The following is a 24998-nucleotide window of genomic DNA, read 5'->3' on the forward strand; positions in this document are numbered from 1 at the left end:
TGTGTGTGTGTGTGTGTGTGTGTGTGTGTGTGTGTGTGTGTGTGTGTGTTGCCTTTTCTTGTCCAATACCACTGAAATAATGGTGGGGAACAGGTCGAACGCACAAATGCCGATTTTGCAAAAACGAATATGTTTAGGTAGATATAGGAAAAACTCCAGTTTTATTCTAAATAAGGAACACAGTTGTTTGTATGGGCTTAATGAACTAGTTTCCAGCATTGATTTTTTTGTCATTTATGCCCTTACAGGCTTTAAATATATATAAATGACTCCCGCTCCCACTGCCATGCAAAGACATTGACATTTTATTTTAAATTAAATTAAATATTTCATGAATTAATTATCCCATCACCCCTGCACTGCTCCTTTCTGAAATGTACCATACACACACTTCAGTTTTGCGGAGCGCACTTTCTTGATTGGCGCCTGATTTTAAGTGCATTGTTTATGAGTTGGGCGCACGTTAAGACTCATCATGTGCAGAAAATATTCCACCTATAGGGGGAAAAAAAAAGACAACGTGAGGTTTGAGGAGGAAAAAGTCCGCTCCCGGCCAGCGGGATCCGGTGCGGGTCTTGCAGCGCGCCGTGCGGCTCGGTAAAATGGCTGTATGTAGCGGAGCCTCGTGTTGGTTGGGCTCGCTCCCTGCCTCTACCCGGGCTCAGTAACACAACTCCCACAACAATTTCTGTCGCTTTTTACGCATTGTATGGCGCCTCCATCATCTCTTTAAGCCGTTTACGGAGCCGGAGCCGGGGATGGCGGCCGGATTCGGTCCGGTGTGAGCGGCGGGAATGAATCGGCACAAGGATAAATGGTTCTAAACAATTATTTATATTCAATGCTAGCTTTTGATTGTGACTGACTCGCCGAGAGAGGGAGAGAGAGGTGGGGGGGTATATCATGGCCGCTCAGGTCGCCAGCGCCGCCACTCTTAACACTAGTCCGCCTTCCGAACTAAAAAAGCCGGATCGAGACCCAAAGGACGAGTCGGGAGAGAAGCAGTCCGACAAAAAGCAGCCGGGCTTGGACAGCGGATCGCCGGGCCGGGGGGATCTGCAGGACGGGGCCGACGGTGGAAATGCAGGGGGAGGAGGGGAACCTGAGATGAAGAACGGGAATGGGAACCCGCCCAGGGCTAACAATAATACCCAGAATGACTCTGTCGGACCGGAGGGAAATAACCACCCCGGTTTGGTGCATCACCACGGCCCTGCTTTTCCTCCACCTTCGTACGGATACACTCAGCACTACGGTCGGGCCCCTTTTCATCAACATGGCGGACAACAAAGCCCTGGCATGGCAGCTGCTGCGGGTCCGGTCGTGCAGTCGAGCAACATGATGGACCCGTATCAACCCAATTCGCACGACCATGGCTTTTCCAACCACCAGTTTAACAACTACAACCCATTCCCGAACAGGACTCCTTATCCCGGCCAGGCGTACGCCATGAACTCCCCTCGCAGCGCTCAGGCGCCGACAGCTGGGGGGCAGCCAGCTAAGCAGCAGCCACCAGCGGGAGGACCCACGGCGATGGCTGGATCTTACAGTAACCAGAGATATAACATTGGGAACCCTCAGCCCACGTCCACGCCGACACTGAACAAGCTCCTCACGTCCCCGAGCTCAACGCGGGGGTATCCAAACTACCCGTCTAGCGACTACAGTAGCCAAGAAGGAGCTAGTAAGGGACCAGCAGACATGGGCAGTAGCGGTCAGTATGGAGGGAGCAACCCGGGCTGGCAACAAAGAGGCCATCCACTGTCGCCCATGAGCCCGGGAAGTGCCGGGCAGCCGCTAGTTAGAAACCAGGTAATGTCACATTATCACGGGAACGAGACGTGAGCCTTTAGCACGTCTCCTCCTAGCTAGTTCACAACGTAGCAGGCCAGCCATTGTCTGGTACTAGTTCGCAAAGACTCTAAAATGGCTGCCTCTCGTGTGTGTTTTTTTCTCTTTACACCACACCATTAAATACGTGTTGTATAACGTTATGCTCCTCGCGGTTTGTAGCGACAGGAGAGAGCCGCTCGACGAAGATATAACTTGTCGAAACGTAGTAAGGACGTTCGGGGAGTCAAGAAGGCCCGACTTTGAAAAGGGGCGAAAATACCGAAGAGCGACGGGTCGTTTTTCTCTCCGATAGCTCCGCTCAACCGATATTTCTCTGAATTTTTACCACAGTTTCACCCTAAACGTGTCCGAGCTGTGTCGACGCATGAAGGACAGCGTGTTCTCGCACATATTATCGTGTCGTGGCTGGTTATTGGGTCGTGTTTGTATTGTTTTCCTGCCCGTTAAGCTGTAATTTTGTGGCCATGATGGAAGGAATGCGTTGCGCGCCGCCTAAAACCTCGCACGGTTTGTTAAAAAAAGGCCCGTGCAGGTCCCGTTTAAAGGACTTAAATGTCCCGTAAGATAACACCGAAAAGATGAGGATACTCGGTTGTGATCTTTGATATTGATTAGGTGAACTTTCCCCACTGTGGAGAGCCGCTGTGCTTCTCCACGCGCGCCGCTTGTAAACAGCCAGCTCTGCTTCATGAGGACCGAGTGCAGCCTGCAGATCGCAGTTTGCTCTGGGATTTGAATTGTGGAGGTAAAATCCTTCTGTCAAAGCCAGGAGATAGTTGGTCTTGGGTTGACATGCGAGCTGAAATCTGATTGGCTCCTCATCCGCTGCTCATGGCCATTTATAATTACATGTGATGCAAGGCAACAGTTGCTGATAAGAACACAGCATTAACTCATCACAGGGTCACTGGAGGTATTACTGCTTCACCCCAATCTGCTCCCACTTTTGCTTTTATAACGCATGCATTGGGGAAGTAGCGCAAACAATTTTGTGTCAAAACAGCCTCTAATCTATAGGTTTGTCCAGAAGGTGCAACATATATACCTGAATATTGTCTCTAGGCCGCATCAGTCTGAATGACAAATTGCTCAAATGTATTTTTCACCAATTGAAAACAGTCAAGAATTATTGCAATTTGTCTCAATATTTGCACTTGTATTAACATGCAAAATGCATAAAATTAATTGTCTTAATCTTGTTCCTTCACTGTTTCTGATTCATTCGGACATCTTTATCAGGATGTGCGAACAATTGTTAATGACCCAATCATTTAAATCAGGCGCCCTGCAACAATGAAATGCTGAGGATATGCAGGACAAGTGGGTCCCCCCCAAAACACAACTGAGATAACGCTATCCTAGATTAATTATAGACTAACCATTAGTGTTTGTCATGCTGAAATTTGTTACACAACAGCGACGAGGCAAAATCTGAGCTCTCCCGGTGAGGATGTGTGTAAGTGTGCATTGCTGCTGTGTCTGGCACGCTGCACAAGTTTGACTGTGTGACTGCAAAGAATTCCCCCCAATCCTCCCCCCAAGCCAATCAGAAGGCAGTCCACCATCTCTCACCCACCAAGGGAGTTTCCTCTCTGTCTTATGCAGATTAGCCATGTGCTGCACTTTTTTATTTCACTTCATTATCTTGGATCTGCAAAATGTCACACAAGGAATTCTGCATATTATTTATCGAGGGCTGTTATTGAGTCGAGGGCGCTCTTCTTAGCAGAGTGCACGTGTGGCTGTTGCAATGCAGGAGTCCACTTTTCATTAATGGATGGGTCTTCTGCCGTCATTATGGTATACTTGAGTTTTGGTTGCGTTGGATTTATGAGAATAAGAGGATCTTCCAATAAAGACAAGTAGAATGTAACAATAAGATGAAATGATTCACACTTAAGTTTTTTTTGTCATACCTGTCTGTCAGTTTTACTGTCCCGTGAGTTACAAATGAGTACACAACTTGTACAGTTTTCACTCTCTGCTTGTTGTGAAAGTACTTCCTTCATTTCTCATGTCATTCATCCTGAGCCAAACTGCCTTCTCCGGGGGAGGAAAAAAAAAAAGGCGACTTGGACCAGGCTCAAAACAGGAGCACAGCTGGGATATGTTTAAGATTGGGCAGACTGCCCTCCATTCGAAAGTAGATATATATAGCTCTGTTGACTTCCGAAACTATGGCAAAGTGAGGTGGAAAAAAAAAATCAGGGTAATGACCGTGGGAAAAAGGTGAAAAAAGCTCAGTGTACTCCTTTATTTAAATTTGTTTTCTACACTTTTTGATATAAAAAATAATGCACATTGCAGCTAATGATTTAATAACCTTGAAAGAATAATACTCTAATGGCTCATTTGCATAATTGCTCAGAGGACTGCTTGGCAAGTTGGAGTTTTACTTCACAAGCTTTTCTTGAATTTTACTGACCGATTTTTTTTTTCCTCATGTTTCTGCCATGTTCAGCCGCCTGGTCCCATGGATCCAATGAGCAAAATGAGGGGTCAGCCGTACGGAGCAGGCGGTCCATACGGCCAGCAGTCACAGCAAGGACCTCCAACAGGTCCGCAACCAGGACCTGGTTACCCTGGCCAGGGTTACGGCCCACCAGGTCCCCAAAGATACCCAGTGGGAATGCAAGGCCGCACCCCTGGAGGCATGGGTGGCATGCCGTATGGTCCACAGGTACTGCATCGATTTTATTTGCTCTTTCATGAGTAATTGTGTCTCTAATAATGGGTTTAAACTTTTGCTGTGTTTCTTTTCAGATGGGATCTTATGGGCAGCAGGGACCAGGAGGCTATAGTTCTCAGGGCCAGGCTCCCTATTACGGCCAGCCGAGCCAAGGCCCACATCCAGGCCAGCAGCAAACGCCGTACTCCCAGACCCAGCCCGGACAACCCGGCAGCCAGACACCTTACCCGGGGCAGCCGCACCCTCCGCCAAGTTCTGCTCAACACACCCAGGGAGGACCACCCTATCAGCAGCCCCACATGCCCCCACAGTCCCAGGGGCCACTGCCAGGCTCTTCTCAAGGGCCCCCACAGTCTCAGCCACCTTATTCGCAAGCTTCAGCCCCACAGTCTGGCCAGTCGCCCTACGCCCAGCAGCAGGGTCCTCCCAGTCAGGGCCCACAGCAGCCAAGCTCCCAGGCTGCCCCTGGATCACAGGGCCAATCCAACTACCCAGGACCCGCACAGGGACCCCAGCAGCCCCCCTCACAGCAACAGCAGTCGCAGTCTCATCCTCAGCAGCAACCGGGGCATAGCCAACACCCACAGGGGCAGCCTGCAGCTTACTCACAGAACCAGCAGCAGCAGCAGCAGCAGCAAGCACAACAGTCACCTTATCAGCGCTTTCCTCCTCCACCGCAGCAGGTACCGGCTTCTCTCTTGGATCATTTTCATTTCACTGAATAGTTTTCCTCTGTGTGTGTCTATATTCGCATATCCCTGGCAGTACACTGAAGCATGTGTTTTTTTTGTTTGTTTGTTTGTTTTTTTCTAATCAGGAGGTGTCCCAGGACTCATTTCAGTCCAATGCCCCTCCGTCCACTCAGCCTAAATCTGGGCCAGAGGATGGACAAGGCCGTCCTTCCAGCCTTCCGGTCAGTGAAGCTTGTTACATTACTGCTGGAACATAAAAGCTTTTTTTCACACAGTTTCATTGTGTTTTTTGATTAATTTTCCTTCATGTAACATAGTTCCTTTCACAGTTTTATCACATCAAATGGGTCAGTTTTATCGTTATAAAATAAAACATGGCTTCATCAGGATCAAGAGGTGAAATGTTTAACTTTGTGTTAGTTACAGTATTACAGAAATGTTCTTTTTGGCTTGACTGAATTGTGGCCAGTAGCATCTTGACTTTGTATTTGGCTGCTCATTTCTCCCGGGAGAGGCATGCTCTATGTGCCCGATGCTTGTGGAAAAAATAGTAAAGGATGTGGTATGTTTGAGCCGATAAGAAATCTGACAAGAGAGATTTAATCAGTTGAACCAAAGGGGAAAAAAGATCCAGGTGGAAGCAGATTAATTTATATTGCAGTGTGATGGCAAATGGACCAGAATTGTTTGATTTGCAACATAAGTTCATAATCTGCGCAACAAACTTTTTATGGACGTAATGGAAACGACTGTTTATCATTTGGTAGCTGTAGAAACATGCACACGTGTGAGTGTTGGGAGTTTATCACATTAGTCTCCAGACCATGCCTGAAGATGCAGCCTCTTGTGTAGCCCCCCGTACAAAATGTTCTTTCCACTCTTAAGTTATAAGAAATGGATCTAAACTAATAAACTACACATATTTATTAACATGTATTTGAGTTCCATATACACAAACGCAAAACATTTTTGGGAAAGGTGGACCTGCTGCCAGTCATCACAGTTTAACTTTCCTCTATGTGAGTGTGTGAAAGATGACGTCACTAAATCAGCCCTATCATGATGAGCCGTGGAGAGACGAGTCTCGTGGTGTGAAAATGAGCCGGAGTAGCGTATCGTATTTTTGGTGTGGATCAGACTTCAGGTTTGGAAATGCCCTGAATTGGAGATGAGAACCAGCGAGTTTGTTTGTATATTGAAGTCACATGGCAAGGCTGGCGCTACATGCTGACTCGGCTTGTATCCTACAAACCTTGGTAACCATGACAACCCCCGGCACTAATGCACACTCACTTTTTCTTTGAAAAAGATAAATAAGGACAAAGGCCTCTGGGTGTGTGTATGATTTTGTGTGTGTATGTGTACAGTTTCTTTGCCACTCGTATCTCAACAGAGTAAAAAAAAGTGCCGATGCTGCTTACAGTCTACAGAATAAATTAAATGTATAACATTAAAAATGTTAACGTATCAGTAATCACCTGATAGGGGAGATAAAATGATGAAGAGTGAGGTTTACATAGGTGGACGTTCAGCCGGCGCACATACTCCAAATGTGGAAATCTCGATTGCATAATTCCTGGTGGTCGGGGGCTGGTTTGTGCGCTTCCCTGACATTTGAGGGCAGCAGTGGCTCAGAGGTTAGAGTAGTGAGCTTGTACCCCACTGCTGACCAAAGTGGTGTATGCATGTGCAGTTAGCTTTGAAGAGGTTGTTTTAAATGCAGATAAACAAAATAAAAATTTATTGATTTGCTTATAGCTTTCTCAAACGACAGAATTGTGATAACAGAGTCTTTTAGAAAAAAAAAAACATTTTCTCTCTTTCTTTCAGCTGACGATCTTTACTTTTGCCTTTGCGTGTTTTCAGGACCTGTCGGGGTCCATTGATGACCTGCCCACAGGGGCGGAGGGAGCCCTCAGTCCTGGCGTGAGCACGTCGGGTGTGTCCAGCAGCCAGGGCGAGCAGAGTAACCCGGCTCAGTCGCCCTTCTCCCCTCACACATCCCCTCACCTGCCAGGCATCCGAGGGCCTTCACCTTCCCCAGCTGGCTCCCCGGCCAGCGCCAGCACGCCGCGCACAGGACCGCTGTCGCCTGCCAACATGCCAGGTGGGCCGATCCCCCCAGTGGAATGTGGTCGTGACAGACTTTTGATATCTTGTGCTCTATACAGCATGATATCAAATTAGCATCCACTGTTGCTAAAGCTCTGTAGATTTATCAGTATTTGGGAAAAAAAAAAAAAAAAAAAAGATCATTGACTGCTTCAATTGTATCATTAAATATTTTTTTACTGTTATAATCAAAGCAATTCACTGGAATGAAAACAATTTTAACATGTTTTTGCTTCAATAATTTTGCTTCCCACAAAATGAAGACTTGAGCTTTTTTGACATACCATTGAGCTTTTTCCACCCACCTGGGATGGCAGCAAGCAAATTAAATGTAACAGTGGACATACTAGGAGTAGGGCATAACCTCCTTAGATTTGATGTATAGAATGCCTTTATTTTTGGCTTTCAGCTAAATCTGCAGAGCGTGTCACCGTTTTATAGTGATTGCCATACTGACTTGTGCAGTATACATATTGCAGGTTACGTTGCAGTTAGGTTTTAGTTTACATGCGTACACTGTGCGTTCATGCTCTGCATCTCAACATATTTGGGTTAACTAGGTAGATTTGAGTGCCTGATGTCACAGAGTGTGTAGAACGAGATTCATGTCGCGATAGTGGAAAAGACAGAGACAAACCAGGAAAACCCAGGAAAAGAGGAAGCTGTGGCTCGCCACTGTCATATTTGGCGAAGATCGGGCAAGTCATGGGTGTTGCATTTCCGCCTGGAGTGGCTTGAATTGTGCTCCACAGATAATGTGAAGATTGAGTAAGAAGAAAAGTTTCCATACAAAGATATTGTGAATCCAGTAGTTTCTGAAAGAAATCATATTTTGCTTCATTACTTCAGCTGGATTTCATTCACAGTGGCCACTTGTCTGAAGTTAGAAACAGAAATCAAGGAAAAATGAACCAATCAAATTCTCAAAGTTGATCCACTGTTGGTTTAAAAAAAAAAAAAAAAAAGAATAAAAGGTTGCCGTTATTGAAAGAACAAATCTTTAACATTAACTTTAAGCATTAACTTTGTATGATTGTATTAATTGCAAAATCATACCACTATCGCCATACTATATATCGTCCTCAGAGTTTACTATTTTTTACATTTTGATTTCATAAAGAGTGGTTTAAGTTCAGGGTTTGGCACAGGAAGGCAGTTTTTGAGTCTGTGGAGGTTAAACTGTGCAGTATCAAAATCAGTTTTTCTCAAGTGGAAGTGATTTGCGTTGTCGCTTGTTGCCTCCTCCTTCAGCTCTAATCAACAATTATTATCGTTCAGGGACCCAGATGCCTCCACGGCCTTCAAGTGTGCAGTCAGATGGGAGCCACCACCCTGCAATGAGCCAGTCTCCGATGGCCCAGGACCGAGGTGCGCTTCTCTCTGATCACAAACTCTTCGCAGACGTTGAAAAGACGAGTGTTTGTTTGCTGTAGCAGCTGAGTCTCAGCACTGCCTCGTCCTTCTGTCGTCTTTCAGGGTTTATGCAGCGAAACCCTCAGATGCCTCCTTATGGCTCCCCGCAGTCATCCTCTGCACTGTCTCCTCGCCAGTCCTCTGGGGGACAGATGCATCCTGGGATGGCCCCATATCAGCAGAACAACTCCATGGGTGGCTATGGGCAGCAGGGAGGACAATATGGCCCCCAAGGTTCCTACACTTGAATTGTCTCAGGGTTTGACTTTCAGAAAGAGTCTTATTTCTTACTGATAGATAGAATCATAGATATATGTATTTCAGAGAACCAACCTTATGGATTATGTTCAAATTAAAGAGTTTCCTCTTCATTTGTTTCCTTTTTGAAAAGTTTTCTGCTCATATCCCCTCTGCCTCACAGGGATACCATGCTAGCGCTGGTTGGTCCCTCCCTCTGACTCTGTTGCAGCTATTTATAGCTGTGAAGCAGAGAGTCAGCTGACGTAGCAGAGCCTCCTGTCAGTAGAGCTGAAACTGTGACAAAGGCTTGTTGCTCAGGGTGCACGGCTCTCTCTGCACATTTTGAGGAGAAAGTCTGCTTCTTACAGTTTATCAGGAAAATACCAATTAAACAAAATAGTTTGAATTATCAGTGTGAAGTTGAAGTTGTTGCAGTGACCTTTGTCATTGTACCCAACAGAGTGCTTGAACAGATCTTTTCTTCTTCCATTGTCATTCCTAGGCTATCCTCGGCAGCCTGGCTATGGCAACATGCCCAATGCTAACTACCCCGGGCAAGGCATGGGCTCAATGAACCCCATGGCAGGACAGGGCGGAGGGCCGCCGTATGCTGGCATCCCTCCAGGAAGGATGCCTCCTAACCAGATGGGGGCACGTCCCTACGGCCCCAACATGGGTCCCAACATGGGTCCCAATATGGGCCCCAACATGGGTCCAAACATGCCCCCCAACATGCCTCCCAACATGGGCAACATGCCCCCCCAGGTGGGCTCGGGAATGTGTCCTCCTCCAGGGATGAACAGGAAGCCACAGGACCCCACAGCCATGCAACACCCTGCCACCAACTCCATGCACAACAGGTTGGTTGACGGTGGATTCACCAGCAGAGCCTTTCACAAAATGGACATTTGATATACTCATGCGTTGTCTTCTCTGTCCAGAATGCCTGGTTACCCCAACATGTCTCCGGGAATGATGGGCTCCGGCCCACCGTACGGGCCTCCAATGAACAACATGCCTGGAATGATGAACACTCCTGGTGGATCTCCGTATCCCATGGGGCCCAATATGGCCAATAACACAAGTGGTAAGTTGTAAATAGATGAATGCACCAAAAAATGTCCACCTTCACTGCTAATTTCTGCTTTGTTTTTGATCGTAGGTATGGCTGCTAGCCCAGAGATGAACAATAAGATGAACAACAAAGTAGACGGCAGCGGAACGCCCAAGCCTGAGACTAAATCTAAGGTAACCTGTCAATCAGAACGAGTTTGATTCGAAATTAAATGGATTGTTCTTAAAATCTGGTTGTTTATTTCTCTCGCCTGAAACAGAAGTCCAACTCTTCTACCACCACCAGTGAAAAGATAACTCGATTGTATGAGTTGGGGCCCGAGCCCGACAGAAAGATGTGGGTGGATCGTTATTTGACTTTCATCGAAGAGAAGGCGATGGGAATGACGAACCTGCCTGCTGTAGGACGCAAGCCTCTTGACCTCTTCCGGCTGTATATGTCGGTTAAAGAGATCGGCGGGATGACACAGGTTAATACTGACTTTTACTGACAATAATGAAGTTAAAAAGAGCATCTATAGCTTGCCCTCTATTTTCATTCTTGGCTAATTATCTCCATTGTGTGTGTGTTTCTCAGGTGAATAAGAACAAGAAATGGCGTGACCTGGCCTCTTCACTGAACGTGGGCACCTCCAGCAGTGCTGCCAGTTCGTTGAAAAAACAGTACATCCAGTGTCTGTATGCTTTTGAGTGCAAAATTGAGCGTGGCGAAGACCCTCCACCTGAGATTTTTACAGACAACAAAAAGAACCAAGCTGCGAAGGTTCAGCCGCCCTCTCCAGGTTAGAGCCGTCTGGCCTCAGAGTTTCCGTGACTCACACATTCAGACCTCTGGAAATCAAAGTGTTGATAAAATTGTCTAATTTGGCTGTCTGCTCCTCTCTTCTTCCAAACTGCAGCGTCTCTGTGCTCTACGGCTGGTTCAGGCTCCCTGCAGGGTCCTCAGACGCCCCAGTCAACCAGCAGCTCCATGGCGGAGGGAGGAGACCTAAAACCTCCCACCCCTGCCTCCACTCCTCATACCCAAATGCCACCCATGCCTCCTGGGTCCAGGTGAGTACTGTAAAGGATTTCAGCAAACTATCCCGGCCTCCGAGAGGCTGGGTGGGTCAAGTTAACTTCTCTGTGCTCACCTTTGCCTCTCCTGTAGGAGCAGCGTTAACCTGCAGGACCCCTTCTCTGAAGGAAGTGACCCCGCTTTCCCCAGGAAGAACATGACACCCAACTCCACCTATCAGCCTGGCATGAACACACCAGATATGCAAGGTCGGATGGGCCCTTACGAACCCAACAAGGACCCGTTCGGTAACATGCGGAAAGGTGAGTGGATTTTTATTGCTTGATTTATCAGACATTTGAGCTTGAGTTGAGTTTATGAGTTCTAATTGTTCTGTCGTTTCGAATCGAACTCCAGTCGGGGAGCAGTTTCTACCTGCTAACCAGGGCCCGAACAGCGGGGTGGGTGACCAACAACCACAACCGCAGCAGCAGCAGCAGCAACAGCAGCAACAACAACAGCAGCAGCAGCAGCAGCAACAACAGCAACAGCAGCAGCAGCAGCAGCAACAGCAGCCACCGTTCAACAGAGGACCACCTGGGGCCATGGGCACCATGCCGATGGGACCCCGACAGCAGTATCCCTACGGACCAGGCTACGACAGGAGGTACGTCTCCTGGAAGAAAAAAAATCACTTTCAAGGTCATGAAGCATCACTGATAACTGATGGAGTTCATTGCTTTAACTCGTTTAAATTGTTGTGTGTGGATAAGAGGACTTTAACAATCTTTAAATTTCAAGAAATCTGAACAGAAAGTAGAAAATTAATTTTGGTTAATTGATTAAGCTGTTTTTGCTTTCAGGTGTTTTTTCCCATTGAAATTTATTAACTAATTCATTCAACTTGACATGAAATTTACTTGTACCCAATTTGTACGCTGTGTTCTTGGAATTTGTGATCGGTTTATTTCATTGTAGCAGGTAACTTTCACATGGAGACTGCATTTATCATGTGCGTTGTGCTGCTTTTCTCAGATCGGAGCAAGGAATGGGCCCAGAGGGCAACATGGGATCTGGTGCTCCTCAGCCAAACCCGATGATGCCTGCCAACGCCGACACGGGGATGTATTCGCCAAATCGCTTCCCACCACAGCAGCCACGGTCAGTTCACAGAGCTCTTGTTTGGCAAAATGTCTTCGGCGTAAAGCCGCTGAAAACAGAGCTTTCCTCACATAAAACAAACGGACAAGCAGGTCTCTTTGAAAGTGTCAAAATGCTCACTAAATGCTGAAAAAAAACATTGAAATTCTTGACCAGTTCATTAGGGATATATTCCTTTTGTCACTTTGAATGAAATTTTTAATAGGTTCAGTTAAAAAATATATAAATTTGCTTTTGGAGCAGATATTCATCACCGAACCAAAGTTGTCATAAAATTCTTCATTTCTACATTTCTACAAGACAAATCTCCCTTGAATGTTAGCCATATCCGAACACCTGGGCCATATGTGAATGGACATTTTACTGATCTGTGTTTAACGGTCAAAGCTCTGGATACGGCTCAGTTCGTCACTATAAACAGGGATGTTGGCTGTGTGCCTGTGAAGCAGCGAGCTTATCTTGAGGGAGAGAGAGATGCCTTCTGTTTTCATGGTCAAACTGACAAGGCATATTGTTTACAGGCATGATTCCTATGGTAATCAGTATCCTGGACAGGGAACGCCCCCTACTGGCTCCTACCCAAATCAGCAGCCTGGAATGTACCCGCAACAACAGGTAAATGGTTCATCTGCACTTCACCAGCACAGCCATCAAATAATATCTACAGTGCAGTTTGTAGTGGGGTTTTTTTTTTCTTATACAGCCTGCTGTGGTTTTGATTTGACTCAATCAGGAAAAGATATTCTGATGCCATTACTGAAATGGATTGAAATAAATGCGCCTCTTTGTATCTTATTTTTAGAGTTACAAACGTCCAGGAGAAGGGGCTTACCCTCCGTCAAAACGTCATGAGCCAGAGTACAGTGGCCCTTTCCCTGGTGGACAACAAGCACCACAGCAACAGCAGCAAGGAGGCACCTCTGCACCCTCTTCAGGACAGCAGGAGTCGTACAATCAGTACAGCAGCACCGGGCCCTACCCTGGCTCTGATCGCCGTCCTCCTGGACCCGGCAATCAGTTTCCATTTCCATTCGGCCGTGAGCGGATGCAGGGAGCGACGGGGCCCAACGCTCAGCCCAACATGCCTCCTCAGATGATGCCGTCGGGCCCTGAAGGTCCTCAGGGAGGCATGTGGCAGGGCCCTCGAGACATCAACTATCAGAACTACCCTGGCCGACAGGGTGGCCCAGGGGGCCCTCCCCAGGGACCCGGCTACCCCGGCATGAACCGCTCGGAGGAGATGATGTCGTCGGAGCAGCGCATGAATCACGATGGGCAGTGGGGGGGTCAGATGGGCCCTCGGCAGCCGCCCTACGGTCCAGCGGGGCCTGGCCAACCCATGCCTCGTTCAGTACAGTCCAACTACCAACCCCCCCAGGGTGTGCAGAACCACATTCCACAGGTGTCCAGCCCAGCCTCCATGCCTCGCCCCTTGGAGAGCAGGACATCGCCCAGCAAATCTCCCTACATGCACGGAGTAATGAAGATGCAGAAGGCTGGCCCCCCAGTGCCTGCATCTCACATAGTGCCCCCTCCTGTGCAGTCGCCCCTAATAAGGCGAGACATGCCTTTTCCCCCAGGCTCTGTAGAAGCTTCCCATCCTGTCCTGAAACCACGTCGGAGACTCACCGTGAAAGATATCGGTATGTTTATTGATCATGAAAAGTAAAATGATCTCATGATATTGCTGGCTAAAACTAGCAGCACTGTCTGATGGTGCTATGTTCTCTTCAGTTCTTTGGTATTTTTGGTACCAATTCAGTTTTTTGTCTTGCTTTTTAAGGAACCCCAGAAGCGTGGAGAGTCATGATGTCATTAAAGTCTGGTTTATTGGCTGAAAGCACATGGGCCTTAGATACCATCAATATTCTCCTGTATGACGACAGCAGTATTTCCACCTTCGATCTCAACACGGTGAGAGTTCAAACTGAGCCCTTAAAGATGGTTTTAGTGTAGATAGTGAAGTGACCATGTCTAACATTGCAATATTTTTGTTCTTTTTTTAGTTACCTGGCCTACTAGAGTTGGTAGTTGAGTATTTCAGACGTTGCCTCATTGAAATCTTTGGCATTCTGCGGGAGTATGAAGTTGGAGACCCTGGCCAGAGGACACTACTGGATCCTGATGCCTTGAAACGGGACTGGAATGGCACAGAAGAAGAGGAGCCGCGAGTTCACGATATGGAACAAGAAGAAGAGGACGACGAAGAGGAGGAGGATCGGGAAACGGAGAGCGCAGCTCATGTGAAAGAGGAGGTGGCTCAAGAACAGTGCTCTCGGGGTAGGGATGAGAAGACCGAAGACGAGGAGAAGAAGAGCAAGAGTTCCTCGTGTGAAAAGACAGGCTTGTTATCCGTAGCTGCCCATGAGAGACCCAAGCAGGCCAGCAAGTTTGATAAATTTCCTGTCAAGGTGGTACGAAAGAAAGACCCTTTTGTGGCTGCGCAGTCAAATAATCACGGCAAAATGCAAGAGTTTGATAGTGGGTTGCTCCATTGGAGCGCTGGAGGCGGAGACTCCACAGAACACATCCAGACCCACTTTGAACCTCGTAAAGACTTCTTGGAGCCACGAGAACGAATACCAGTGCCCCCCATTTTACTGAAGAGACGGATCCCAGAAGAAGATATCCTGGAGAACTGCCTGCCCCCCGAGGAAGAAAACGGAAAGCATCAAGAGGAAGACGGAAGGCCAAAGGAAACATCTTCCTCAGAGAAATCTGCCGTCTCAGAGAAGGAGAAGGTCGTCTCCCTGGCTAACGGTGAAGATGAGAGGAGAACAGAGTCGGAGACGAAGGCTGTGGAGAAAGGATCTAAAAGTCACCAGGAGAACAACAGACCCGTTCCTCCCTGTGGCAGCGCTCTGACCCAGCAGGCAAAGCAGACGTCCACCATCCTGGAGGATGAGCCTCACAGTAAAGACGAGGGTCCGCTCATCACGCTGGCTCACTGGCAGGATTCTTTAGCTCGGCGCTGCGTCTGCATTTCCAATATTGTCCGCAGCCTCTCGTTTGTGCCCGGCAACGACCACGAGATGTCCAAACATCCGGGACTGCTGCTGCTGCTGGGGCGTCTGATTCTTCTCCACCACCGACACCCCGAACGCAAACAGGCGCCGCTCACCTACGAGAAGGATGAAGATTCGGATGAGGGGGTGGGCCAAAGGGACGAGTGGTGGTGGGACTGCTTGGAGCTCCTAAGGGAGAACACATTGGTGACTTTGGCAAACATTTCAGGCCAACTGGACCTCTCCATTTACCCCGAGAGCATCTGCTTGCCTCTGCTGGATGGTCTTCTCCACTGGGCTGTCTGTCCCTCTGCAGAAGCCCAGGACCCCTTCCCCACCCTGGGCCCCCACAGTGCTTTGTCGCCACAGAGACTGGTCTTGGAGACACTAAGCAAACTGAGCATCCAAGACAACAATGTGGACCTCATCCTGGCCACTCCACCTTTCAGTCGGTTGGAGAAGCTGTACGGTAACCTGGTGCGGCTGATTGGAGACAGGAAGGTGGCAGTCTGCAGGGAGATGGCCGTGGTCTTGTTGGCTAATCTGGCCCAGGGCGATAATATGGCAGCCCGAGCAATTGCTGTTCAGAAAGGCAGCGTGGGCAACTTGCTGGGCTTCCTGGAGGACAGTCTGGCTGCCACACAGCTCCAGCAGAGCCAGAGCTCTCTACTACACCTGCAGGGGATGCACTTCGAGCCCACAAGCCCGGACATGATGCGGCGAGCTGCCCGGGCGCTGCACGCCTTAGCTAAAGTGGAGGAGAACCACTCAGAGTTCACACTACACGAGTCACGACTCCTCGACCTTTCAGTGTCTCCCCTTATGAACTCACTGGTTTCTCATGTTATCTGTGATGTACTCTTTTTGATTGGCCAGTCGTGACAGCTGTAGGGAGCCGTGGCTCCTCGTCTTGGGGTTTCGTATCCCCAGTCCCCTCCTCCTCCCTGGTATCCTGGCTTGTTGTGTGTAACAGGGCAAGGAAAGTTCAAGTGACTGTCTTTTAATTTATGAAAATCCTTCAGATTCCATTCTCTGAGCCCTCCCCAGGCCAGCCAGTCCCGAGGAGGGTAATCACAGAGCTGTGGTGGATTACAAACCAGAGAGATGCCGACAAAGTGACACTACTTGCAACACGAATGCCAACTGGATGACACAGAGCAGAGCACCACAGTTGGGAGACTGTTCTGCACTTGGGGGGAAAAGTACTTTTTAAATAAAGATAAATAAATGAATAAATAAATAGCTGAAAAACAAAAACTGTAACCAAAGTTGCTGTCACGTTTACAGTGAGTTTGGGAGACACAGTGTGCCCTAGCTCTCCCCTCGAGGGCACAATGAGTCTGTAACTGGTTGACGTTCAGAGGTGAAGCAGACTGACAAGTGGCCTACTGGTTCTAGTTGCTGTAGTTGGATTCTCACCAGTCAGCCCGACAGTAGACGGAATACTGTCAATAGACACCTTCACCGGGGAGGCCTGTGCAGTGTGCAGTAGATTGTAGGACATTTTCTGTACCGTACTGCTCTTGAGTGTAAGCATTCTGTAACACGTTTCACACAGAAGCTGATGATGCAGCTCCTCTAGAGTTTTGAGGTCATTTTAGTTTGGTGTTCAACAGAAAATGGCTTTCTTCCCCAAAGTATCAAGAACCTACAACACCCTTACCTCCTCTTATCCCTTGATTGTATGGATACCCTAATGAAAAAGAAATCACCTCTTAGGACTGATTTTCAACTTCAAATACAGCTTTGCTGTGGTGTATATATAATGTTGTACATTATACTTCCTTTCTCTGTGTCTGTCTCTGTCTGTGTCACTATTCTCACACTTGTTATTGGTGAGGGGCGGGGGCTGACTCGAGTTTGGCCCGCGGCCTCCGGTCTCCACCGATTAGACCCACTCCTCTGGTCTCTCCACGGCTCAGTAGTATGGCAGACACGGCTCAAACCTGTTATCTCCTGGTACAATGAAATTAAACTAGATGAAGTACACATTTGACAAAATTTTCTCCAGTCATGAATTCTGCATATTTGTATTTCAGACTATGTAGCTACGACAACATGTAAATTCCCCCTTCCCTTTTTTGGCTCAATGAATATCATTTATTCAGTATGAAATCTTTATACTATATGTTCCACGTGGTAAGAATAAATGTACATTAAATCTTCGTAAGCTGTTTGATGGTTTCATTCTTTTTGAATTTGGGTCTTCGTCAGGAATTGCCTCCACAAGAAATATGGGGAAAAGTATCAGGATGTTTTCACTCTTCAAGGGACTGAATTCTGGTGTTTGCATTGTTGATTAGTAAATATGTTTTTAATAAGCTAATAAGGCAGATGGCTGTTTCAGTCAACATTTAGATGGTACATAGTGCAGGAACACACATTGGTATTTAAGCTTCAAAATTAGCATTGTCAATTCTACTGTATATAATATTTAATCATGCTTGCCCACATATGATTTAGATATTGCAAAAAATATAAAATAGATTATACATCACTTGAAATAGAACAGAAAAGAGAAATAGAACAGAAAAGAGAAAGTAGAGCAACAACAATTTAAATGGTAAATGGACTACACTTATATAGTGCGTTTTACGCTGCTGCAGCACAGCCTGAAGCACTCGACACAGCGTATGACATTCACACACCAGTGGAGGCATCCACCATGCCAGGCACTCAATCCATCTATTGGGAGTGTCTTGCTCAAGGACACTTCGACATATGGAAAGAGCAAGATAGGGAACTGAACCGACAACTAACTGAACCACAGTTTAGAAGTTTTTGAAAAAAATAAAACTGAAATGTTCAGTATACTGTACAGTTAGTTTTGTAGAGCAAGAATTTCTCATGAATATGAAAGTGTATCAGGCCTCACATTTTGTGGATTTCTATGATTTCAAATGTATTAATTTGCAACATTATAAAGCATTTGAATTTAGCTTAATGACTATATATGGCATGACTCGCATCACTCACAATGAAGCTGTAAACACAGAAAGGTCAACACCTGAGTAAATCACAAGGTCAAACTGTCTCAAGAACAGTTTCCAAAGAAACAGGAGTGACGAGTGGAGAAAAAAAAACTGTTCAAAGGAAATACCTAGCAGGGCTAAGCGACATAATGCTTGACCTCAGTCTCACTTGAATTGTCAAATTTCTCCAAAACTAAGGGTCAACATAACATTAATTTACATAATAAACACAGATATGAAACTACTTGAGTTCCATACCTCAACAGCATATCATTCAAAATATATATATATTTAAACACGAATGTTTAATAAAACAAATTTTTCATATTCTTGACCCATACAAACAAAGATATTGATCCTAACAATAGTCAGACTTCGATATCAGTTGAATCATAGTTTCAGAATCAATATGTATCAACAGTCATTTCAAATAATAATTTAAAAAAAATTAGGTTTATAAAACTGTCCTTACAAAAACAAAAATCGTGAACACTGCCTCAATTTAGTGAAAGGCATGTTGAAAAAGGCATTGATGAAGCAGCGTGGAGCGCCCCCTGCTGGAGAGGGGGCAAACACCACGTGGGTGTCGTGATGACAGGCGATTAAAGATTAACTAAAAAAAAGAGACGGTCACCTGTTTTTTTTTTCTTTTTTTTTTTCAAAATATCTGCCAGGATACGTAAAACATTTAATTTATGATGTTTTGAGGAGGAAACCGCCGGGCTGCGTTTTCGCTCGTGAGGCGGATCTTTTGTGCTGAAACGAGGTTTGCGACACACCGGAAGTGAAAGAGCCCATATGAGTGGAGGCAGTCTGCAGCAGGATGAGGATCTGAGGACAAAGATATCTCCACTGAGCAACTAACAAACGCTTCTTCCAGACAGGGGGGCCAGTGCAACAGAAAACCATGTTTGGTATTAGACGTGTAAACCTTCCAAAACGCTGTTTGTTTGTCGAGTATTTTTTGGGGGGTTAGTTTTTTTTTTCTTTTCTTTTTTTTTTTTTTGGAGCTCGCTATGATTTATAGGAAATATGAGGAATCCGTCAGTGAGCGGCTCTCGGTGCTCACGCCTGCCATAACCGGCTCCGTCACACTCTGTCCGTCTCATCAATGACCATGGATGTCAGGGCAGTTCTGGAGTTTGCCACAGTCACCAGAGGTGTCTCTCTGGTTTTACAGGTGAATTCAAAAAAACATCTTGTAATTCTGTTTGTTTGCTCGTGGGCATTGTTGCTGTCATTGTTATGTTTTCCCTCACTAATACACTGTGGATTTATGAATGACGAGAGACAAACAACAGAGCAAAACAAACGTTCTCTGGAATGAAACACACTCAAACACTGTTTTATTAATGTGTGACATTTGTTTTCAGGCTGTGTTGAACGCTGCCATCCCTGACCATGATGCTGATGCGTTCAAGCCCCCTCGGATCGAGGAGCCTCTGTACTTAGACTCTGTGGTGGAGTGGCTGCTCGGTGGTCTTTCTCATTGGGATGCTGAGCACTTCCTCTTCATTGCTGAAAGAGGATACCTGTACGAACACAACTTTGCGTTCTTCCCCCTCTTCCCCGTGGTGCTCAGGGGCCTGGCGGAGACGCTGCTGTGGCCCCTGAGCAGCTGGCTGAGCGTGCGGGGGCGGCTGCTGCTGGCCGTGGCCCTGGGGAACAGCGCTCTGTTCCTGCTGAGTGTGGTCGCCCTGCACGCCCTCAGCAGATTTGTCCTGCAGGACAGACGTCTTGCTCTACTTTCCAGCCTGCTCTACTGCATCACACCTGCTAATGTCTTTATGACTGCCGGCTACTCGGAGAGCCTGTTCGCCGCCCTCACTTTTGGTGGGCTGTTCCTCTTGGAGAAAGGATTCACCTTCCGAGCCTGCCTGGCCCTCAGCATAGCCACGGCGGCGCGATCAAACGGACTGGTCAACATAGGATTTTTGCTATACCTTCCATCACTGCACGCCATTTCACAGATCCGTGTGTATCGTGCGACGACGACGGGCCACAGTAAAGTCTTCCACTACATTTGGGTCGTCGTCTGCCTCCTGCTCACCTCCCTCTTGGGAACTGCCATCATTGCCCTTCCCTTCTGTGCTTTCCAGTACTACGGGTACAGGACGTTTTGCACACCCTCCACATCCTTGGAGCAGATCCCCCCTGCTCTTCTAGCTCTGGCTGAGCGGAAGGGTTACCGAGTTCCTGATGAAAATGGTCCACCGCCCCTTTGGTGTATGAGACCCCTCCCTTTACTGTACTCCCACATCCAGGATGTGTACTGGGATGTGGGCTTCCTTCGTTACTTTGAGCTGAGGCAAATACCAAACTTTATTCTGGCCCTCCCGATGGCTACCCTCGGCATAATGGCTGCTTATGCATACTTTCAAGCAAATCCAGACCTGTGCATGAGACTCGGTCTGTGGGAGACTCGCGCGAACAAAGGACTCGACAAACCCATACCGGGATTTTTCAATCCAAGAGTGTTTGTGTACGTCGTGCATTCTGCAGTGCTGTTGGTGTTCGGAACCTTGTGCATGCACGTGCAGGTAAGGAAGTTCTGCAATAAATCTTTCAACTGATCTGCCCTACATTTGGTTCATTTGCCCTCTGTGATCTACATCTCTAGGTCCTGACCAGATTCATGGCCTCCTCGTCTCCCGTGCCCTTCTGGATAAGTGCTCACCTGCTGCTCCTCAATGAGCCACTTCTTCATCGAAGGAAAACGTCAAACCCCAACGTTCAGCTGCAGACACATTCCAGAAATGGTTGTAAGCACACTCCTCAGAACCCCATCATTGCCCTGCTGCCATACTTCAAAGCCTGCTCTCCGACCACACAGAGCATCCTTGGATACTTCCTCTCTTACTGGGTACTGGGCCTTGCACTGCATTGTAATTTCTTACCTTGGACTTGACCTAAACTGTCAGTCTGAGGTGTGAATGCAATATTTCTCTGTGGGACTGGGCATCTCTACAAAAGTGTTTTCTATTGGTCATCATTAATAATCATTTTATTGTTGTGGTAATACAACCCGAAGACCATAGATTTGTAAAATGTAAATAAAATCAGGATGCAATGATTCGCAGTTTTCACAAACATATATTCTCAACACAATCATTATTTTGTGATAACCATTTTTGATTAACTGGCCACAACAAATCTCAGTCAGTTGGAATAGGGCCATATTTGCCATGGTTTGTAAAAGTCATAAAATTCTGGGAATTGAGAGCAGTTGCTGTACTTTTTTTTTTTTTTTAATTTGCGACATGTCTTGATGACAGCAGATGTTTTAACCTTTCTGAATACCTTTCAGATATGTAACTAGCCCACCCCATCGAGACTGAGCACATCCCAGATAGTGCATGTCAACTGTGTGCTGACAAAAATCCAAAAGATGCATCTCCAAAAATAAGTTCACATTTTGATTACTCATATTTTTTACTTAAATGCTATTTATCTCCATAATTTAATAATGGCTCAGGGAAAAAAAAAAAGCTGTATTTTTCAATTTGTGTGTTTTTTTTTTAATTTGAGGACACAGCTTGAAGTATATTCATTGACTGCACAGCAAACTTTAATAGAAAATTATTTCTTTTCTGATATTTGTTGATTGTTCTCGAGGCCATGCACTGGTTCTCAGTAGAGAAGAATCACGTCACTTCCTAATTCAGTGCTGAACAAAAAGGTGAGCCTCTGCCCTGCGGATTTCTTTTAGAAAATGGGAGCAAATATCTTTCTTCCAACAGTTACTATTTTGTCTGTATTGTAGTGTGAATAAATTACAAGTTTCTGCAAATTGTTGCATTATGGTTTTATAGACATTTAAGTCGTTTAACCACATATTTTCGAGATAAGATTGTAAATACGTGAGAATTGCAATAACATTACAAAGGATTTGCCATAGGAATAATTACCCATGATGCCACATACAGAAAACCAACTCACTGATACTTGCACTGTCACAATAAAAGTGCAAAAAAAAAAAAAGAAAGAAAGAAAGGTTTCCATCTCACTCCATTGCCCAAACCTGCATTTAACTGACGTGATAAGATTACTTTTTGATGCTGATTTATGATAGTCAGCTTTTTTTGAATTGCACACCTAAGTCAAATGTGTTTGTAGTTGTTAGAGAATTAATGTACAATTTGCCTGAAACTTTGATAAATCACTGAGTTGTAAATCTGAGAACATTATGGTTGTACTTTGAAAAAAAAAAGTATTTTATTGCTTTTTGGGTTTACTGGGGCTTGTACTGCATGTTTTGGAAAATATTCTGAGGTGGGGTCTTCTAATGAGAATGAAAATAAATCGGTTAAAATCTGTTTGAATTTCTATTGTCATATCAGGAAAACTGTTGTACAGTTATATTGTTTCTTGATCGCTGAAGATGGTGCGTGTACAAACTGACAAATAAGGCATTCAAATCACACAGCAGATGATGGATCCAAGCAGACACAACTTCAGTCATCCTATTCAGAAAGCCTGTCCTCTTCAAGTCGTCTTCTCACAAGTCTTCCTCTGTGGTGCTGTAATCGGCCCTGACTTGGGAAGTCATGATTGATTCCTCATCACTTCGTCGTGCAGCTGCCTCGAACCACCAGAGGCTGCTGTTACTCATATAATTGTAAAATAAAAAACTGCTGAAATGACAAAGAACTAGGCCTTTATTGCAGTTTTCTCCATTGGTTTGGCTCATTTCTTGAAACAGAAATTACATTCTCAAAACAACATGGAAAAATCTCCAAACCCCTTGGCAATCGTTCACAACAGAATGGTGTTTCTTATTCATTTCATCAAATTGCAAAGGTCTCAGTACATTTTTCAGTGTCTCAAATCGTCTTTGCAAATGACAACAGCTAGCCTACAAAAGGCACAGTTACTCTACATTTAGCACAATTTCCAAGTCAACTAGCAGCCTGTGCTCAGTTCGACTGCTATAAGTTGAGGCTAATAACATTTGTCATTGATGCTGACGAAGTAGGCCTAAAAAAAAAAAAAAATCTTATTTTTGTAAACTTTTTGGATATTTTGAGGAGAAATGTTTATCATAACAGGTTCCTCTCATTTATTGTGCACATTGTAATCACCCCACCTTAATTCAGCATGACTATGTCTGTATCAATAATCTTTTTGTCAGTTTTAAAATTTGAGGCAGTGTACAGTGCTTTCTCAATCTCCACATTAGTCACATGTTACAGATGAACTATGTTCTCCCCACAACAGTGTGTTGTGAGATGACTTCCTGATATGGTTTCAGTTTCCATGACAGCATGTTTGAAAAAAAAGGAAGTGTGGTCTATAGGCTGTAGACCAACTTCAACTAAATTCTTCATTTTAGCTTTTTCACAGTACATTAGCATGTAGCATTGTGATTCTTGTGGACAATGAATCAGGATATATCAGATCCATGAAAGTCGCCATGCTGTTGACACCACCTCTGGGGCAGTAGGAAAGAGAAAAAGGCTGACTTTAAACAAAATGTCCCAACACCTGGTGAGTGTGTATTGGACATTACTGAAAAGTTTTCTTAATTTGACAATGCTAGTATGAAAAAAAAAAAGAAGTTGGGGCTGGACTCCAACCTGGCTTTTCTGCACCACAGTGCTCCTGCGCCATCTGGTGGTGAAATGTTGGTATTACACCCACCCGTAACATCTACTGAGGAGCACCATTGACAATAAAGGGTAAACACTAGGATGGGGTTCAAATGAACAAATTCCTAAACTGAATAAACAAGGCAACTTTGTCATGGCAGGACAAATCTTGTGAAAAACAAAATGTACAGTAACCCATACCTGCCAACGTTGGGCTGAGAAAAAGGGCGATTTTCCAGGGTAGTAGTTGGTGCGCTCCATTTGCAACATCTCCACCCTGATGGACACTAAATGATATTTAATGAGTCTTAAATCCATAGAGACAATGACATTTGCTACACTGTACCTTCCATATTGACTCTCCAGCCTTCTTGAAGCCAGATGTGTCTAATAATAATTGCAGTCGAATACAATATACAATAATACATCTAATAAATACCATAGCAAAAAATTGCTGTCGTATCAGGAAGTCATCTAAATACAGATTCTAAGCCACACACAATCAAGCACTGAGGTACATACATGTGCATGTGTGGGTGTGCATGTTAAAACCATGGTGGCAGCAATGTCATAAAGAGTCAGTGCCACGTGGAAACACTGGAACTGTTGTCTCACCTCTACTTTACACCAGATATGTTGTGGATTCGTCTTGTCGTCCACAGCTGTGAGCTCTCACCACCTTCAGTCTCAACACTGAGACTTGTGAAAATGAAGCTGAGATCCACAACGGGCCAAAACAGACTCCCAGACCCGCCACATGGACTCCTGTATGATGAATCTAATGGAGGGAAAATCAGATGACGACCCCTTCATAGGGCCAGAGATCACAGAGTTCATCAGAAAACAGCTGAAAAGTCTGACACCTGCAACTACAACAGGTCCTTGTGTGACAGGAAACTTTATTCACCTTCTGCCAAATGCACATTGTCATACACTGACACATACAGGCCCCCATGTCCATGTTTCAATTTGCATTCATTCAAAATCACATCAGCTGAGAAATATCCAAGCCATATTAACCGACAGAGAGCATAGCAACACAACTTTAAAAGTCACTGCAGTCATCTGACTAACAGACAACAGTAAATAGTTGCAAAACACAGAGTAAGCAAGTGTGTGCGATAGTAACATAGCATATGTAGTAATATAGTAATATCTAAAGATATTTTAAAGTACTGACTGGAGGAAGGTGCAGCAGCTT

At 45.7% G+C, this 24998-nt stretch overlaps 2 protein-coding genes across 2 annotated transcripts; both read left to right on the top strand.

Annotated features, from left to right (window-relative positions):
- The first annotated feature begins 903 nt into the window (after positions 1-903).
- Positions 904-17402, top strand: arid1aa (AT-rich interaction domain 1Aa). The gene is made up of 20 exons (XM_030102722.1): positions 904-1812; positions 4316-4534; positions 4618-5226; positions 5361-5456; positions 7102-7342; positions 8626-8715; positions 8824-8994; positions 9503-9860; positions 9942-10087; positions 10163-10248; positions 10335-10544; positions 10652-10856; positions 10974-11127; positions 11225-11394; positions 11489-11738; positions 12107-12232; positions 12754-12847; positions 13035-13875; positions 14016-14146; positions 14239-17402. Exons 1-20 carry the CDS (start codon positions 904-906, stop codon positions 16117-16119), a joined length of 6987 nt encoding a protein of 2328 aa, XP_029958582.1. The 3' UTR covers positions 16120-17402.
- Positions 12247-22525, top strand: pigv (phosphatidylinositol glycan anchor biosynthesis, class V). The gene is made up of 4 exons (XM_030102751.1): positions 12247-12251; positions 19003-19389; positions 19583-20749; positions 20830-22525. The coding sequence occupies exons 2-4, from the start codon at positions 19321-19323 to the stop codon at positions 21115-21117; spliced, it is 1524 nt and encodes a 507-aa protein (XP_029958611.1). The 5' UTR covers positions 12247-12251; positions 19003-19320; the 3' UTR covers positions 21118-22525.
- Positions 22526-24998: the final 2473 nt, after the last annotated feature.

Source organism: Salarias fasciatus, chromosome 11 (genome assembly GCF_902148845.1).
Source record: "Salarias fasciatus chromosome 11, fSalaFa1.1, whole genome shotgun sequence".
NCBI lineage: Eukaryota > Metazoa > Chordata > Actinopteri > Blenniiformes > Blenniidae > Salarias > Salarias fasciatus.